This window comes from Pezoporus wallicus, unplaced genomic scaffold (genome assembly GCF_028554395.1).
Source record: "Pezoporus wallicus isolate ANWC-B61680 ecotype Strahan unplaced genomic scaffold, APGP_CSIRO_Pwel_v1 scaffold_3294, whole genome shotgun sequence".
Taxonomy (NCBI): Eukaryota; Metazoa; Chordata; class Aves; order Psittaciformes; family Psittacidae; genus Pezoporus; species Pezoporus wallicus.
The window spans coordinates 9,528,282-9,545,675 of record NW_026635478.1 but is presented as its reverse complement, the minus strand read 5'-3'; the positions used below and the strand labels follow the sequence as shown (position 1 = coordinate 9,545,675).

Genomic DNA, 17,394 nt, shown 5'->3' with positions numbered 1-17,394 from the left:
AGGGAGCTATTCTTGACCAAGCCGTGACCCTGACATTTAAGGTGTTTGTTTTATACTGTCTTTCCAACTGTTTATTTCTGATCCCTTAATTCCTGTTATTTGTATGTTAACAAGCAGATCACAGATACTAACATTTGCCAAGCTAGTTCAGCACCTGGTTAAAAAGCCTTTTTCTGTCGGCTCTTTAACCAACAGGGAACACATGTGGATTTTCTTTTTCGTGGATAAACTGGTAAAACAAATTGTAATTTTTAGCGAGATATTTTTCTTACCATGTGTGACATTACGTGCAGATGCCATACTGCCCAGAATCGTGGTAGAAAGCATCCTCACTGGGTGCGTTCATTTGTTAAACAAATGTGCTGTTGATCCAGTGGTTGGTAAAGGGTTTCTTCAAGAATGGAAATAAAATTAACTTGAAACCAGGAAATTCTACTTTCATACGGAAAGTTCCAGGGAGGCTGAGTAATTTGGTGCTTCGCACTATATCTGGCCACATGATTCTGTGGAGCTGTACTGGGATTGTGGAGGATTTCATATCTATTACATTGGAAGAGTACAAATGGAGTAACTAATCCCTGTGCAAAAAAAGGGGGAAAAGATCCTCACTGCTGCTTATGGTGCAGCTTATGGTGCTGCTCTTATGCCCTTTGCCTGTTGTGATGTGTCCTGTGTAACATCTGCATTGATGACCTGGAGGGGGTGATGGAGTGCATTTTCGTACAGTATGCAAGTGACACTTGAGGGCAAGGGGATATAGACAGGCAGGAGAAATGGGCTGACAGGAGCCTTCTGAAATCCAGCAAGAAAAAGTGAGAAGTCCTGCACTCAGGAAAGAAGAGCCCTCTGCAATGATACAGGATGGAGACTGCCTGTCTGGGAGGCAGGTCTGCTGAAAAAGGCCCTGGGGGCCCTGGCGGGCAGTGAGCTGACAACTGCCAGCAGTGTGCCATTGCTGTGAAGAAGACCAACTGGGCTGTTGGGCTGGATAACAGGTGCACAGCCAGTAGATTGTGAAAAGTGATAATCCCCTTCTACTCGGCACTCCTTATATCCCAACTGATGCACTGTCTTCAGTTTGGGGGTCCTAAGTACAGCAAAGACATGGCTAAACTGGAACACATTTAGCAATGGGCCGGATCTGTGGGGAGAGCTGACAGATCTGAGTTGCTTATCTTATGGATGAGACTGCTTCAGGGAGATCTTTAATAAGCAGTCTGCTGATACATATGAGGAGATTATTGAGAAGGTGGAGCCAGGTTCTTTAGCATCATGCATAGTAGAGGAGAAACAACAAGTATAAACTGAAAGATAGGAAGTTCAGTCTGGGCAAAGGGAGAAACCTTTCCATGCTGGGCACTATGAAGCAGTGGGACAGGAGGCCTGGAGAGATTGTGCAGCCTCCATTCTTGGGGGTCTTAAGACAAGGCATGATAAAGCCCTAAGCAACCTGGTCTGATCTGAGAGCTGACCCTGCTTTGAGGAGGAGGTTCAGCTAGAGATCTCCTGCGGTCCTTTCCACCCTGTATTAACAAATTATCTTACATGGCTCCCTGGCAGCTTAGACTCTTCAAAGGCTGGAATAAGGACATTTCTGAAACAGCATGAAGTTTGTGGTTTAATGATTTATGAGCATGTGAATACAAGGGTGTGCAGTGGAACTGCGCTTGTCATCAGAGTCCTTTTACAGACTGTGAACTCAAGTACTAGCAAAAGAACAATTATTTTTTTTCCTGCCTTTTTTGCCTGTCTAACCTTTTAGTGAGGAGAAAAGCATGGATTTCACTGGGTGGCCACTGCTATGGCTGCTGCTTTAGTGAGAATGAGTTGAAGAGGCTGTGTAGTTAAAAAGCTATTTGGGGATCGACCGGAAGCTGAGCTTGAAAGTTTTGAGATGTCTAGCCCCCCTGAAACACCACCTTGTCTAGGTCATAGGACCTGGTATATGCAAAGGCTTTAAAAGAGACCACAAAAAGCTAGAACTTCATATCATGTAAAACTTTGGCGTGTTGACTAAGTAAGCATAGTAGTAGCTGCAGGTCTTTCTGGTACGTGGTGAAACGTGACATTTTCTTGTGCTTTGGAAGTGTTTTGATTTGATTCTTGGGCTGGCTGTTGTTTTATGATTGTGTTTTGTTATCCCTTGAGGGCTGTGTTTGGGAGACTGGACTGGAATAGCAGTCAGAGGCCTGGGCTCCACTCTTCCTAAATGGTCTTCAGCAGTTCCGTTAGGACATGGTGGTGCCTATTTCTTACTTAAACCTGGCAGAGTTATACATCCGAATGCTTTTATGGCAGCTGCTACCTTCACTGTACCTTCCCCTTCCGCTGTGGACTGGCTTTTATCTGACCATGGACTATGAGTTCCAGACTTTCTCTTACAGTGAGGTCTGTAGTGCTTATTACTGAAGTGCTTGTCTTGGCAGGCTCCTTTGGTGCTCAAAGCAACAAGTAAAATAATTTTCCACATATGACTTGTTTGGAAACCACTGAGAAAAATTCTTCATAATTTGCATCGTCTGCTTGTATAGTGAGATATTTCAGTTCACTTTCAATAGACTGCTTTACTGCCCTGGATGCAGGTAGGACACAGGAAAGATAGAGCTGGGCACAAGCAACCTCAGTATATGGTACTCTGAAAATTGTGTGTTGAGTGTTTAGGTTAAAGCTCCTAGTCTGGAACTTGTCCCTCCACTGGTCCTGTGCTCTGTTGAACTGAAAACTAGTATTTATTAGCAAACCCTCAACATGTGTGTTACAAATACAGTTGCTATAGAGGAGTGTTTTTCAAGGGTTTCCTTGTTTTTGTAGGTGACATTTGGGCAACTCCAGCAATTAGGCATGTGCACTTTTTGTGGTTTGCAGGATCATTTATCTTGGCTTATTCTTTCTGTAGAGTCATGTTGCACAAGCAAAAGAGTTGCTTTTTCGGAATTGCAAGTCATAGCTCCTTTCCATTTGTGGGAGCTCTGTACTGTCAGCTGGAGAAGACGGTGTCTGTTACTTCTTGTGCTCACCTGCCATCACTGCCTTCAGAAGTGAGTCTGTTACTCTATACTTCTCTTGACATGTTCAGAAGAACAAGCAACATCAAATGTTTTCATTACATGTTTACACAGTAGACTGCATCTTTCTTTTCTGCCTTGCAGAACTCATTTTGAAGGATTCCTAGTTAAGTATTGCTAAGTGGATGTCAGACCTGTTGCAGAAGGAGACTAAAACAGATGGGGAGCAAATGCTGCAGATGAATTCTGGTCTGGTTCTTTGGTAGCTGTGAGGCTTGAATGGGATTAGTGTGGCTGCTGGAAAGAAGGCCTGAATGTTAAATACAATTGCTCTGTGTTAGTACTGTGGTCTCACCTTGGCTTTTATCACTGTTTATGCCCAGGCAGCTGTGGGTCAGCTGTGGCTTTGTCAGTTGATATCAGAGCCAGCTCGATACCACAGGGGTAGTCTATCTGTTGAGTTATTCTAGCAGCATAACTGCTTTGCTGGCTGTTGTATTGTCCATGGATGACTGATCAAGGTCAGGCTGCCCAGGGTAACAGTGTCTGGGTGAGGACAGGATCCTTCCTCTTCCTTGGCAGCTCCAGCACTGTACTCTAAAGGACCTGGAGCAGAAAACTGGTTCAGCACATAGTAGCTTGCTTTTTGCAGGGTTTGGTTTCTTGCTGAATTGAACCCACGTAACTGGCTAAAGGCCTCTCTGCTTAGTAATTAGAGTCTCATTTTGTTTGGTTTGGTGTTCAGTTGCCAGTGCTGATCGCTCTGCTTAGTAATTACAAGAGTCTCATTTTGTTTGGTTTGGTGTTCAGTTGCCAATGCTGGTGATGTTGACAGCTACTCGCGGCTGCTGCGGTCTGTTAGTGCTCCTCTCTCCCAAGCTGCTGCATCTCTGCCTGTTCCCATTCTGCACCAGTGCACCCCTGCTTTTATCAGGAAGGCTTGTACATGTGCCTGCGTTGGCCAGGTCAGCTGTAGCCACATGGATCATAGAATCACAGAATCGTTAGGGTTGGAAAGGACCTTAACATCATCTAGTTCCAACCCCCCTGCCGTGGGCAGGGACACCTTACGCTAAATCATATCACCCAAGGCCTCGTCCAACCTGGTCTTGAACAGTGCCAGGGATGGAGCATTCACAACCTCCCTGGGCAACCTATTCCAGTGCCTCACCACCCTAACAGGAAAGAATTTCCTTATATCCAAACTAAACTTCCCCTGTTTAAGTTTTAACCCGTTACCCCTTGTCCTGTCACTACAGTCTCTAATGAAGAGTCCCTCCCCAGCATCCCTATAGGCTCCCTCAGATACTGGAAGGCTGCTATGAGGTCTCCATGCAGCCTTCTCCAGGCTGAACAGCCCCAACTTCCTCAGCCTGTCTTCATACAGGAGGTGCTCCAGTCCCCTGATCATCCTCGTGGCCCTTCTCTGGACTTGTTCCAACAGTTCCATGTCCTTTTTATATCGAGGACACCAGAACTGCACACAATACTCCAAGTGAGGTCTCACAAGAGCAGAGTAGAGGGGCAGGATCACCTCCTGTGCCCTGCTGGTCACGTTCCTTTTGATGCAGCCCAGGATACAGCTGGATTTCTGGGCTGCAAGCGCACACTGCCAGCTCATGTTCATTTTCTCATCAACCAACACCCCCAAGTCCTTCTCCACAGGGCTGCTCTGAATCTGTTCTCTGCCCAACCTGTAGCTGTGCCTGGGATTGCTCCGACCCAGGTGTAGGACGTTGCACTTGGCATGGTTAAACTTCATGAGGTTGGCATCAGCCCACCTCACAAGGGTGTCAAGGTCCCTCTGGATGGCATTCCTTCCCTCCAGGGTATCAACCAAACCACACAGCTTGGTGTCATCGGCAAACTTGCTGAGGGCACACTCAATCTGACTGTCCCTGTCAGCGATGAAGATGTTAAACAAGACCAGTCCCAACACCGATCCCTGAGGGACGCCACTCGTTACTGGTCTCCAGCTGGACATTGAGCCATTGACCACAACTCTTTCTGTGTGGCCATCCAGCCAGTTCTTTATCCACCCAGTGGTCCATCCATCAAATTGATGTCTCTCCAATTTAGAGACAAGGATGTCATGTGGGGCAGTGTTGAGTGCTTTACACAAGTCCAGGTAGATGACATCAACTGCTCTACCCCTGTCCATCAGTTCTGTAGCCCCATCACAGAAGGCCACCAGATTGGTCAGGCAGGATTACCCCTTAGTGAAGCCATGCTGGCTGTCACCAAGCACCTTGTTTTTCATGTGCCTTAGCATGCCTTCCAGGAGAATCTGCTCCAAGATTTTGCCAGGCACAGAGGTGAGACTGACTGGTCTGTAATTCCCTGGGTCATCCATTTTCCCCTTCTTGAAAATAGGGGTTATATTTCCCTTTTTCCAATCGTCAGGAACTTCACCTGACTGCCATGATTTTTCAAATATGATGGCCAGTGGCTTAGCAACTTCATTTGCCAGCTCCTTCAGGACCAGCAGGTGGATCTCATCAGGACCCATGGACTTGTGAACGTTCAGATTTTTAAGATGGTCTCAAACCGGTTCATCTCCTACAGTGGGTGCATTCTCACAATCCCTGCATCTGCCTTCCAAGACTTGGGTGGTTTGGTCAGAGCCTTTGCCAGTGAAGACCGAGGCAAAGAAGTCATTAAGAACCTCAGCCTTCTCCAAATCCAGGGTAGCCAGTTCTCCTGAGAGCTTCCTGAGGGGGCCTACATTGTCCCTAGTCTTTTTTTTTATTTGCTATGTACCTGTAGAATCCCTTCCTGTTATCTTTAATACCTCTAGCTAAGTTTAATTCTAATTGGGCCTTAGCTTTCCTAACCTGGTCCCTAGCTTCTTGGACAATATCCCTGTACTCTTCCCATGCCACCTGTCCTTGCTTCCACTTATTATAAGCCTCTTTTTTTCATTTGAATTTTCCTCAGGAGCTCCTTATCCATCCAAGGAGGTCTCCTGGCCCTCTTGCTGCACTTCCTTCTAGTTGGGATGCAACACTCCTGAGCTTGCAGCTTGGCTATCTCAACACAGGTGTTACCCACCAAAAAATGCAGATCCTTCTTTCACACCCCCATCTCCCGCCAAACAACTTGATAGTAAGATAAGAACTTTTGTGGGTGGAAAGCACTAATTCACCTTCACAAACAAACAAAGCTCCAACTTCTCAGAAGCATTTCCAACTGGCTCAAGTATTGAACATGCTGCTACCACACTTCATACAAATTTTACCCCTGGCAAGAATAAAGGGGAGATCTCTGTTCTGGCAGTCACAGAATAGAGTATCATCTGTGTCAGTTTAACAAATCTCTGTAGGCAAGCGTGGCCTTCTCTTTGCAACTAAACTAAAAGCATTATTGCAGCCTTTTCCTAAAAGTTGCTTTTAGCTTTACTTTCTCCCTTTTTAGGTTTTTCCATTTCTTTGAGTGGCAGAGCTTGGCCATTGTGATTGCCCTGTCTGCCTACTGAGACACATAAATAATTTCCTTTATTACCACAGTTCTGCTCTGAATGCAGTCCCTTGATACAGAACCTTTATGTGGATCTGGTCATGTCTTTGCGTTTGATCTGCCTGGGACCATTAATTCTCTGTTATAATTAATGGAGGCTTTGTCTTCCTCTTGCAGTCTCTATCAAAAGATCTCAGAGCCTTTTGTAAATGTTAAGCGATTAGTAATGCAGTAGCAGAGTTGTGAGTTGTGTGTGTGGTTTGTCTCTAGAAAAGAGACAAAAAGTCTCAGTGTACCAGCATGCATTATGTTTGGGGATGGTTTTGAAATCTTTCAGTACAAGTTTTTTTTGAAAATGCCATCTTTTGTAAAACTTTTTCTTTTTTTTTTAAATGTTCCTAGAAGGCTACAATTTTGAAGATGGCTTTTTGTGAAAGAGTTTTAGATGTCAGGGGAAAATCTTGTGTGGGCATGGCTCCATGTATTAGTCTGTAACAGGCAAAGAGAGAGAGGAACAGGTTAAGAGACAGACACTGAAGGGTCTCTACCCACCAGGAACCCGCTGCCTTCTGCTCTGACATCTTCTGTGGGAAGTGTGAGCTCCAGCAGATGGTGAATCTTCTATGCAAGGGTTGGCAGCTTCATCAGGGGGATTTGTCATGTGGCCACATCTCACCTGATGTGTGAGTGAATGAGGGCTGTTTCACTAGTCTGAATGGTGTAGAAGTGATCTTGAATGTGGACTTTCTATTTTGCACATGTTTATCTGAGCTCTTAGGATACCACTTGCAGGTAGGTGAGTCACTGTCTGAAAAAGTGCAGCTGGTCACAGTTTTGTCTCTGGGAAGAGCAAGGAAACTGGTGAAGCAGTGAGACATTGGGGGCCGAAAGAGAGCTTCCTGTGCAGTTTGAGTTATGGGATCATTGCACATTTCCTGTCTGTGTGCTGCTCTCATCCATGAGGATGACACTTACTTGAACAAATCATCTGTAATGGAGCCAAGGCTTACAGAGCAGTCTTACAGCTTCTAAAGTTAGGGTTTCATCACGAGATGAAAGTGCATCATGTAAAAGTTGTGGTCAGGCAGTGCCGTGGCGCAAGCTCAGCACTGGTTGAATGTGAAGGAAAGCACCATATCCAGAAACGCGTGCTGAGCGTCACAACAGCTGCTGCTTTCCGTGGGATGGGATTCAGCCTTGCAGTCAGAAATAACTACAGCTAAAATTAAGTAGCATTTACCATCTGTTTTTGTATGAGGAAGAGGCTTGCAGTCAGTTTTTTAATAACCAGGCAGTGAATGGTAAGGACTTAAGACACCAACTGTGCTGTTGATACCTTTTAAAATACACTAAAATCATTAAGAGTCAAGGTAGAAAGAATGAAATTGTTGACAGTTCTCTTTCTTATAAAAAGGAGAAGGCAGGGACATCTCTTCTTTTTATCGTGATCCTGCTGACTTTAAAGGCCATTTCCTGTCTTGTGGGAGATCCTTGACAGCTCTGGTGGCACTTCCAACTTTCTGCAGCTGATTGCTCCTGTTCTGTGCAGTTTGCCTGTAATCCCACGCACAAGACAGCCTGCCTGGCTTACAGATGTAGTGCTGTAGAGCACATGTGTATGTGATTGGCTCATTGTATTAATTTGTTTGAAAGGCTAGCACAGCTTCCAATGTGTCTAAATCATGTTGACTGCTGACACTGCCAAGAGATTGTTAAAACATTGGAGGGCTGCCAGGAACCCTTGCTACTTTCCTGGGGACCAGGAGAGAAGTGACCTTTTCCTCATGAATTTAAATTTTTCATTTAGGAAAATACTCAGGGTTTTTGCTGAATGCCTTGGCCTCTTGCCCATCCCGTGCTACATTTGAATTTTGATGGTGCTGGCGGATGGGGTACTGAAATGGTTCAGAGGACTAGTGCTGCTTGTTAATTGGGGATTGGCTCCAAGAAGAGACCTGCAGCCAGAATGGAGAGAGGCTCTAGCAGACATCTGGGAGAAATCATACCTAATTCTGCCAGATACCTTTCCAAGGCATCATCCCTCTGTGCCTGTAGTTACACCTGTTTTGTCCTGTGTAAATTCACAGCTGAGTCATTTAGACCATTGACAAGTTTTACATTAAAGCTGTAACCATTTAGCAGAGTCTGTATTGTGGGTCAGGGTGGGGGTAAACTCTTTCCATGATCAGAAGAGAATTCCCTGGATGATGGGGCTGCTCATACTAGTTCTACTGGCGTATCTGAGGGAGACCTTTGCCCTGGCATGGTGTTCTGCTCGTAGCAAACAAACTGGCCAGGGGCAACAGATACAGGGAAGGTTCTGCTGGGGACCAGTCTGGACTAAGTGATGATACACCAGCCTGTATTCAGTTTCCTACCCCTTTATGTCTTCCTCTACTGCGTGTTTACTCTGACCGATGTATGAAATGAAATGATCAGGCTTTAGAGGAAGATACTTTACACAGTTCTCATTTGGAGAGAAAAGAACAATTGCAACACAACAGGGGAAGGTGTTTTCTGTGGGGAAAGAAGGGAACTTGGGAATGGGCAGGTGAAGAGCAGGCAGTAAGACCTCATGTGGAACCTACCATGACTGTCACCTGTTGTGCATGCGCATCTCTGCTCTACTAGTAAAATGTCCACCTGCATGGATGACTCATTTCATGTGAGGATCTGGCATAAGTCCTTACAGCAAAGCCACAGTTAAGTCAAGGAGCTTGGTGTTTGCCAATTGATTAATATCCATAATCTTCTAAGTACCTTTGGGTTTGTGAAATCATGGTCTGAATGCTGTTCTTTGTTGTAAATTTTCATTGAAACACCTATCAGGTTCTATGCTGTTGGTCCATCCTGACTATTATTTTTAACTGTCGCCACTTGCTTATTGTGGTTTCTCTTTTTTTTCCCAGTGTTGCCACTTGGTTTCATTTTCCTGCTTCTGTTTCTTTGCTCAGCAGTGATAAGTAAATACTGGGGCAAGCAACGAAGATAAAAAGTCCTCAGCATTTGTTCAAGCACAGCATTGAAAGACTTCTGGAGTGCTGCAGGTGTTGGGAACACCCTGGAAAATTTCTCTTCCTAAGCACATTTTCTTCTCTGCTTCTGCTGGCTGTTGATCTTTGAACCTGTGTGTTCTGGGCAGGCTGTTGGGGTGGGGAACCAAACTGTGCTTTGTCCAGCGGGTACAGATGACTTCCTCAGGAAGCTCCTTGAAGAGAAAATGTCATCTTTGAGGTGCCTGCTCTTAGAGGACCAGCAGCAGGCCAAGCGAGGCAACTGGCTATCTGCAGAAGCAGCAAGGGTAGGGAAGGATTTCTGGCTGGGAGTACATGGCCAAGTACTATGTCCTCCCTCCTGCCCCCCCCCAGCACCTAGCAGCTGGAAGGCTATCTTAGTGCCTCCTCCTGTGTCACCATGCCCAAATTAACCCAGGTCTGGCAGTCCCGAGGTGGTAGCCCCTTATCCAGTTGCTGCCACTCCTTCAGTGTTCAGACAACCCATTTGGTTCGTTTGTGACCTGTTTGTGCTGCTGGGGCTGGGATGGCAGGGCTCCTGTGTAAGAGGCGCAAAAAAGGAGGTAGGAAGCATTATGTTTGTAGCAAGATCTCTTTATAAGCTGTCTGCCTAGGACATGGTGTACAGGCTCTTTGTAGGCAGGGCTGTCCCTGGGCAGCAAGCTTTGGGGAGGGCTTTCTGCTGAAATAACTGTGTCTTGTTGCTAGCCATAGCAGAGGATGTTTTGGTTCTGCAGGATCTGGCCTAGCCAGAATGGATCTGAAGTGTAGGGGTTTATCTTCATGTTGTGAGGGATGGTGGCTTAATACACAAATTTGTATTATTTTTTTCTTATAGCTTAGTAAATTGCTCAGAAACAAGGTATTTTTGTTAGGAAGGGTAGAGTTCATTTTTATATTAGAAGAAAAAGGAGCAAGTATCTTCATTGATTTTGGGGGAATAAAACTAGTTTAGGTGCATTGAAAAGTATTCTTGCTTGAAACATATGCAGCATTTTATTTACATAGCTTACACTGAAGACAGTACCATGTATTCACTGCCCAGAGGAGCTTAGCAGCTTTCTTCTGCAATTGCAGAGCGTTAGGAGCAGCTATGCCCTGACCTTATTGAACACTTGGCATTCCCCAAATGACAGCAATGCTGTGATAATGCAAAGAGAGTTAAATCTAGAAACAAGGCTGGTACTTCCAAAAGGGGTCTGATGTAAGTGGAATTTGGGCTTTTATAGTCCTAACAGGGTTTAAAAATATCTTATTTCTAGTCTCCAGTTTCAAAATTATTTTTCTCGTGCCTCCTGGTGGACGTATTCCCGTTGGTATCACAGTGTAGGAGCTGCTCCAGTGGGAAAGCTCTAGTGGCGTGTGATGGAAACAGGCTGGGTAAGGTATGTTGTTAGAGCTCGTTTGGTCTGTTGCATGAGGCCTCTTAGCTCCCTGACTTTTGTTTGGAGTGTTTTTCAAGAAAATGAGAATGAGTGCTGAAAAGGAGTAATTAAGAGTTTCTTTAATAACTCCATTTATTAAGGGCATTAAATCTCGGCCTGTAGACATTGTAGTTAAGAGTGCTGTTCTGTTACCTTCCCTTTGCATACGAACACAATACAGAAAGCAAGCTGCACTTACTGCTGGCAGCCCCTTTTCCCCCAGGCTTTATGCCATAGTAGCTGTAACCCGCTGCTCTAACGCGGTTCATAAGCCATAAGGTCTCAAAATACAAGACTGTTGTTTGCTGCTTGTGGGGATTTAAGTCATGTTCAATTTAATGCTGTGAACCATAATTAATTAACATCTTGGAACTGCAATTAAGAAGTGTGCTAACTTGTTCTAAGCACCTGTTTCAAGTATCTGTGTGAGAAGGAGTGGGGACTGCAGTTTATTCTGCTTCCGTGTCCTCCTCTGGGGCAATAGGATCTCTGTATCTTCCCTTGTATCGAGCAGGATGTGATTCTATGGTAGGAAAAAAGCAAGTACTGGTGCAGATTTTGTTACATTTGCAGGCTGCATGCAAAGGACTAGCCTGTGGTTTGATTTTCCAGTGGGAAAGGGGAGTAGTGACTGTTCTTGAAAGAAGTGCTTGTTGGCATACTATGCCTATTAGTTAACTGTTCCTTCTTTTTTTTTCTCCAGAAGAGTTTGTCTAACAGGCTTTATTTATTTGGAAATCTTTGTTTTTCCCTGAAAAGAGTATGGGACTTGGACCTCTCCCTGAGAAGACTGCAATACCAAAAATGATCTTAGCTCACACTAGCACAGAACTGTCACTGCATAGATGTCACAGTGTCTTTGTATCTCCTGTTTTAAAGGCATGTATTTCAATAGCTTAGTTTATGACAATTGTTATCAGAGTTTATGAGGAGATGTGCCTTGGAGAGTGTTAAAGTGTTATAGAATTGCTAGTGCTTTTCTTACTGACATTCTGTGAAGATACTGAAGAGTTATTCAGTACTTGTCCTCAAGTTTAGTTGCTCCCATGTGGCAGGACACAGGGAAGTATTTTAATACCCATTTTATTGATGAAGGGTACTTTACTGACTTCCCCAAATGAGAGTTGTAGGTTTAGGACAAGAGCTTGAAATCACAAATTTCAGATTTGTGTTCACCAGATCATGCCACATCTATTTTTAGTCAGTGGCAGTGCTAGAATTAAATACATTTTCATCGTTATTTGGTAGGTCTCGCTTTGATTCTCTGAGACTTTTAATGAGGCCAGTAGCATATCACAGTTCCTGGTGTTCTGCAGTTGGAAAAGGTGGTGATGTCTGGGGGTCATGCTGTCAGAAAAGAAGTTTGTTTTTACAGTTTGCTGTCTGCTATAGATCTGGGCCATCCTGCAGACAAAGCTCAGCCCCCTCCCTTTTGGAGAAACACGCGCTCTGAGGTTGCTTTTACCACAGGATTGGGTTTCTTGCAAAATATTTTCAGCCAGTTATGTGGTAGCTTGGTTTAATAAGAAGCTATAAAAGGATGTTACTTTGATTTTATTTTCCACAGTGACTGCAGTTCTTAATTCCACCGTGATCCTGTTTTGAAATGGATCTACCAGATGTTTTCTCATATTATGAATACCCTCTTCAACCCCTACATATCTGCCAACTTTGCATTTATTACAGTTTTTCTTTCTTTTTTTTTTTTCTCCCCTCTCTTCAGTGAGTGACCTCCAAGAAGAAGGTAAAAATGCTATCAATGCACCAATGAACCCAAGCGCCGTGGACATTCATCCAGAAGACACACTGTTAGGTAAAGTATTCATGCTACAGAACTTGACTAAGCAATTGTTAATGAAGGTGGCCACTGTGACCCTCCTATCTTTTGTTTTACTGTTGAATGTAGATTCCTGAGTTGAAACTGTAAGAATTTGACATGAGAATTGAGAATTGTTGCATGTTACATGTAGATTAGAAATTAGAAACGTCTGAAGTGAAATTTAAAGAGCAGTGCCAGCTATGCAGGTACACCTAATCTAGTTTATGGGAAAGTTTATGGGTAATTTATGGGAAAATTGACTTGTTCAATGAATTGACAGAGAACTTGAGTTCTTCTGTGATCACCCTGAAAGTAGATAGAAATTTTGCAAAGATTTAAGTGGAAAATACTGCTGAATTTTTCTGCTTAAGATTCAGTTCCATTAACTCATTGGCCAAGTGCATCTCAGACATCCTTCTTTAGGGAGGAAGTGGTGTCTTTTCCCTCTCTCTCTTTAGATAGGGAACTGAAGTACAGAAGGACAAACCTACAGAAAGCCCGTAGAAGTATGTGTTGTGGTTCCTGAGACTGTCTTGTCTCAACACTCATACTACTCTGAACTAGTGGATGCCATGTTCCTACTTGGGTTACTGCTGTCACTTTGTAAGTGGCAGTGTAGCAAAATGGAACCTGATATTGGATGAACAGATGAGCATTTAGGCTGCTGAAAACAGTAATTAAATGTAATGCGGATAGAAGTATGTAAAACAAGCAGTGCTTTATAGAAAGAAGGTAAGTATTCAAATTCCTATTCTCTCCATCTCCCTGTATCCCTATAAGAGCAGCAGCATATTTTAATAATAAAAAGTGGTTAAATATTGTTGGAATAAATCATTTCTTTCCTGGAATTAGTTGAAGCAAACTGTCATGAAGACAAATAATAAAACAGTTAAGTAAAATCAAGAAGAGTTAGTCATTTAGATTTTCTCATTAGAAAATGAGTAGGAAATGCAAAGTACTGTTCTTCTGGGAAGTGGGCAAAGTATTGATTGTGTGGATCAGGAGTGTCTCCAGTTATACCTTTTGGGTACCACTAAAGCCATGTATGACTTTAGAAGATGCAGGACCACTCCTAAAGGCCTCTCATGAAAGACATGACCACCAGTGAACCTTAAGCAAAGAACATTATGGGTCAAATCTTATTCAGGGTTTGTTAGTGTATTTTGGGTATGTAGTGGGTGTTAATTCCTTACAATTAGACTGCCTGACTCATCCTAGACAGTAATGAGGAAGTAAAGGAAAATAAAATAGCAAAAGAATTCACATTTCTCATAGTTTCTGGAAATTTGTCAAGTATATTCAGATAGCAGGGTCTTATTTTTTTAATAAAGATAAGGGGCCCTGGAAAATACTATGAAGTCTAAGGTAACCAGTTAGATGGTATAGTCTGTCTTGTGTCTAGGACGTGCAAGTGTTATGTTTCACGTCTGACAGCAGTGAAGTGGAGCACTGCAATAGGAAGTCACTGTAGTCTGGTCATTGTCAGGTTTTTAAAGGGTTCCTCTCTGCAGTGTGGCAATGGCCTGACCAATGGTCATACCGAAACCCCTCCTTTGTTGTCATGCTGGAAGGAATTGAGAAACCAGTAGGAAAATAGGATTCCTATCGAATCCGTAAGATTTATGTATAACTATTTTAGCTCAAGAGATGTGGATCTCCTCTTGTAGCTGTGGCATCTGTATGTCACGCATCTGTATGTTCCTGTTGTGTAGTAGCTAGGGTTTGCTTTACACTGAAAGAAGCAGATCTAACCTAGATCACAGATACCACTTGGCTACTAAAGGAGCTAAAAAGAAAGGTGTAGGCAGAGGTCTGCTACTTGAAAGCAAGCACCAGAATTTAAAATATGAGACTTGCTCCTTGTGCTTCTGATATCCATATGTATGGTAGCGTATAAGCACGTACATGATGCACATGTCTGTATGTGCTGTTGTAAAGGTAGTTGTGCCAGAGGCTGTTTGTGCTAGAGCCTTAGATCAAGTTGATTTTGCTATCAACAATTCTGTATCAAATCATCACTTCTAAAAATTAATCTTTATATTCATGCCTCTTGTGGTTGTTCTGTTGGCCAATGGAGAACATCTCTCACACCTCTTCATCTCCCAGCAACAGAAGAAATAGAAGACCTTACACCTGAGATTTATTTTATGTTCATCCCCCATGCACAAATACAGCTGATATAAACTGGGGTAGTTTTAATTCTACAGCTCAACCAGAGGCTAAAGAATTCATGCACTCAGGGTTGCATGTGAAAGTTTCAGAGAAAGCAGAGGGCAGAGGCACAGACTGTCTGCCAAAGCGTTACACTGAGTGTACTACCATAAGATTCATGATGGTGTCATTTGGGACAGGTATTTTCAAATAGAAATTAAATACAAATTGAGGAGGAGAAAAGCAGTTGACTGCACTTTTTGGCATGTTAATATGAACATGCCTCACAGGGTATAGAGGACAATAATTATCCTGAAGTATTCTGCATTCAGTAGGGTCTGAGCTGGGGAAGTTCAGTGGAAACAGCCTTATTTTAGGGAAGTTATCTTTCTGTGTAACTTTTAACAGTGTCTAACACTTTGAACATTGTTTGCTAAGATGATGACTAGGCACTGCAATCTTCTGATCAACTGACAGGCTACTTTATTAGCAATTGTTGCAGTATTTCAGCAGTGTACATTCGAAGTGGGTATCACTAAAGTTTCCCATTTTACTTGGACAGAGGAGAATGAGGAACGCACTATGATTGATCCTAACTCGAAAGAAGAGCCCAAGTTCAAAGAGCTGATCAAGGTAAGAAATCACTGTTTTATTCTTCTTCAAAACTAGCGAGCCAGAGTCATTTAGAAGCTGGTTACCAAGAATGCAGTTGAGGAATTACAACTTGCTACTGAAGTGTATCTATGAAAACTAAGGTCATCAACAAGATAAGGCTAAAAGTAACGCGTGTAACAAGAAAAAGCAGAATATCAGAGTGCTCATAAACTTAGGTTTCTTCTGTTGATGAAAACAGGGAATAAGCTTTGGAAAGCATTGGTGAGATTTCAGGAGAAGAAGGAATGAGACTGGAATGAGCAAGGGCATGGTAGGGGACAGCGAGGAGACCTCTGGTGTTACAGGAAAGTTGGCACTGAGATTCTTTTTGCCCTGTATTCTGTTGTGAGGTTTTTGTAAAGACAAGTCCTTGGTTTGCCTGTGTGCAGATTGTCTTGAATCTCTGTTGCCACAGGAGACACATGTCCAAGGTGTTGATAATGGTGTTCCAGCTGTGCTGATCTGAAGTGTGGCTTCCTGCCTCAGCAGCCCTCATAGTTTCTGCCAGGCATAATGGAGAATTTGATCCTGAGGGACTAGTGTTTAGGAGAACCTTTTCTATGCAGTATGTTTTTGAGGTTAACATAGTGAAAACTTGAGCAGGAAGAAAAGAGATGGCAATTCTGAACAAATGGGATCCCTTTCCAAGAAGTGTTTGTGCTTGTGTTATACTTCTCTCTACACTTCCTCTTTATTGTTTTGAAATTATTTTTAAAACATACTTTTGTTAGAAACAACAGTGCAGCTGGATGGGCCTGAAAACTTTGGATAGTGTATACTGTCTCCAGATAGGGGTTGGGCTGTGGCACATTGCTTTGAAGAAACCTTGTGCACCCTGGCTGCACATGTCTATGATTCACACAACACCTCAGCATACCTCTCACCTGGTACATCTTTAAAACAAGCCCTTTGATCTGTTATCAACACTGTAGTAACATGTTTAGGATTACAAAACCACATCAAACTAACTTCAGCAAGGAGCTGTGCTCATATTTCTTTGTTATTCTAATTTACCTGGAATACATTGTGGTTTTAAATTAAGTGAATTTGCATGTTCTTTCTTTGTTAGCTCCTAAATCCAGGTATAATGGTCTTTCACTACTCTTTCAATATGTATTGTGGTTTCTTTGCTAGTGGAACAGCGATATTATCATAAGTGATTCAGCTGAACTAGAGTTATTGCAGTGAAGGAACCAGATGCTCTCTAGATATATCTGGACTTGATACTGATACTAGAACTGTGTTTAAATTGGGAATTTTGCTATTGAATTTAATTTAATGTGAGTTAGTGGGTCTTCCTTCGGTGCATAGTCTAGCAAGGTTATAACTTCAGGAGGAAGGAAAATTGAGGCAAGAGCAGCACTTGAGAATGTGTCCAAGTGCTTTCAGTGCAGAATCAGGCCCTGGTTTGCTACACCAGTTTGCACTTGCATAAAGAGAAAGGTATCATCAATTGAATGGGAGCAGATGGGGTGGGGAACAGTGTGTAACTGGATCCTTGGGATCATCCTCAAAGAAGAAACATGTTCTGCAGAGTTCCTACTTGGAAATTATGTAATCCAGGTAACTGCTAATCATATGTATACCTCTCAGCAGCTGCAAGTTTTTACAGAAATTCAGGTAGAGAAATATTTAACACTGTGTTGGTGTGAATCTGTAACACAGGGAGAGGTTTGAATTAAGTTGGCAAAGCCTATTTTATGCCACAGAGTTTGGATAATGCAAAAAATTGAGAAATTTATTCCTTCTTTTCTGTTGTTTGGTGGTTAATGACGTTTTCCAAGAGCCCCAATGCTGGATGAGAATTAGGTGTGCTAAGTGCTATACAGCAGCGGCCAGCAGAAAAGACTCTCTGCCCCACAGAGCTTGAA

General features: G+C 43.2%; 1 protein-coding gene across 3 annotated transcripts in view; it reads left to right on the top strand.

The window, feature by feature from the left end:
* PARVB (parvin beta) overlaps positions 1-17,394 on the top strand; it is a 70,273-nt gene that overhangs the window by 14,219 nt on the left and 38,660 nt on the right. Inside the window, exons 1-3 of one of the 3 annotated variants that reach the window (XM_057427175.1) lie at positions 2,940-3,038; positions 12,623-12,712; positions 15,432-15,502. In XM_057427175.1, the coding sequence (XP_057283158.1) occupies position 3,038; positions 12,623-12,712; positions 15,432-15,502 (162 nt within the window). In that variant the 5' untranslated portion in view covers positions 2,940-3,037. Of the gene's footprint in view, positions 1-2,939; positions 3,039-9,882; positions 10,039-12,622; positions 12,713-15,431; positions 15,503-17,394 lie in introns of those variants that run through there. The other 2 variants (XM_057427167.1, XM_057427157.1) reach the window with 2 other exon arrangements.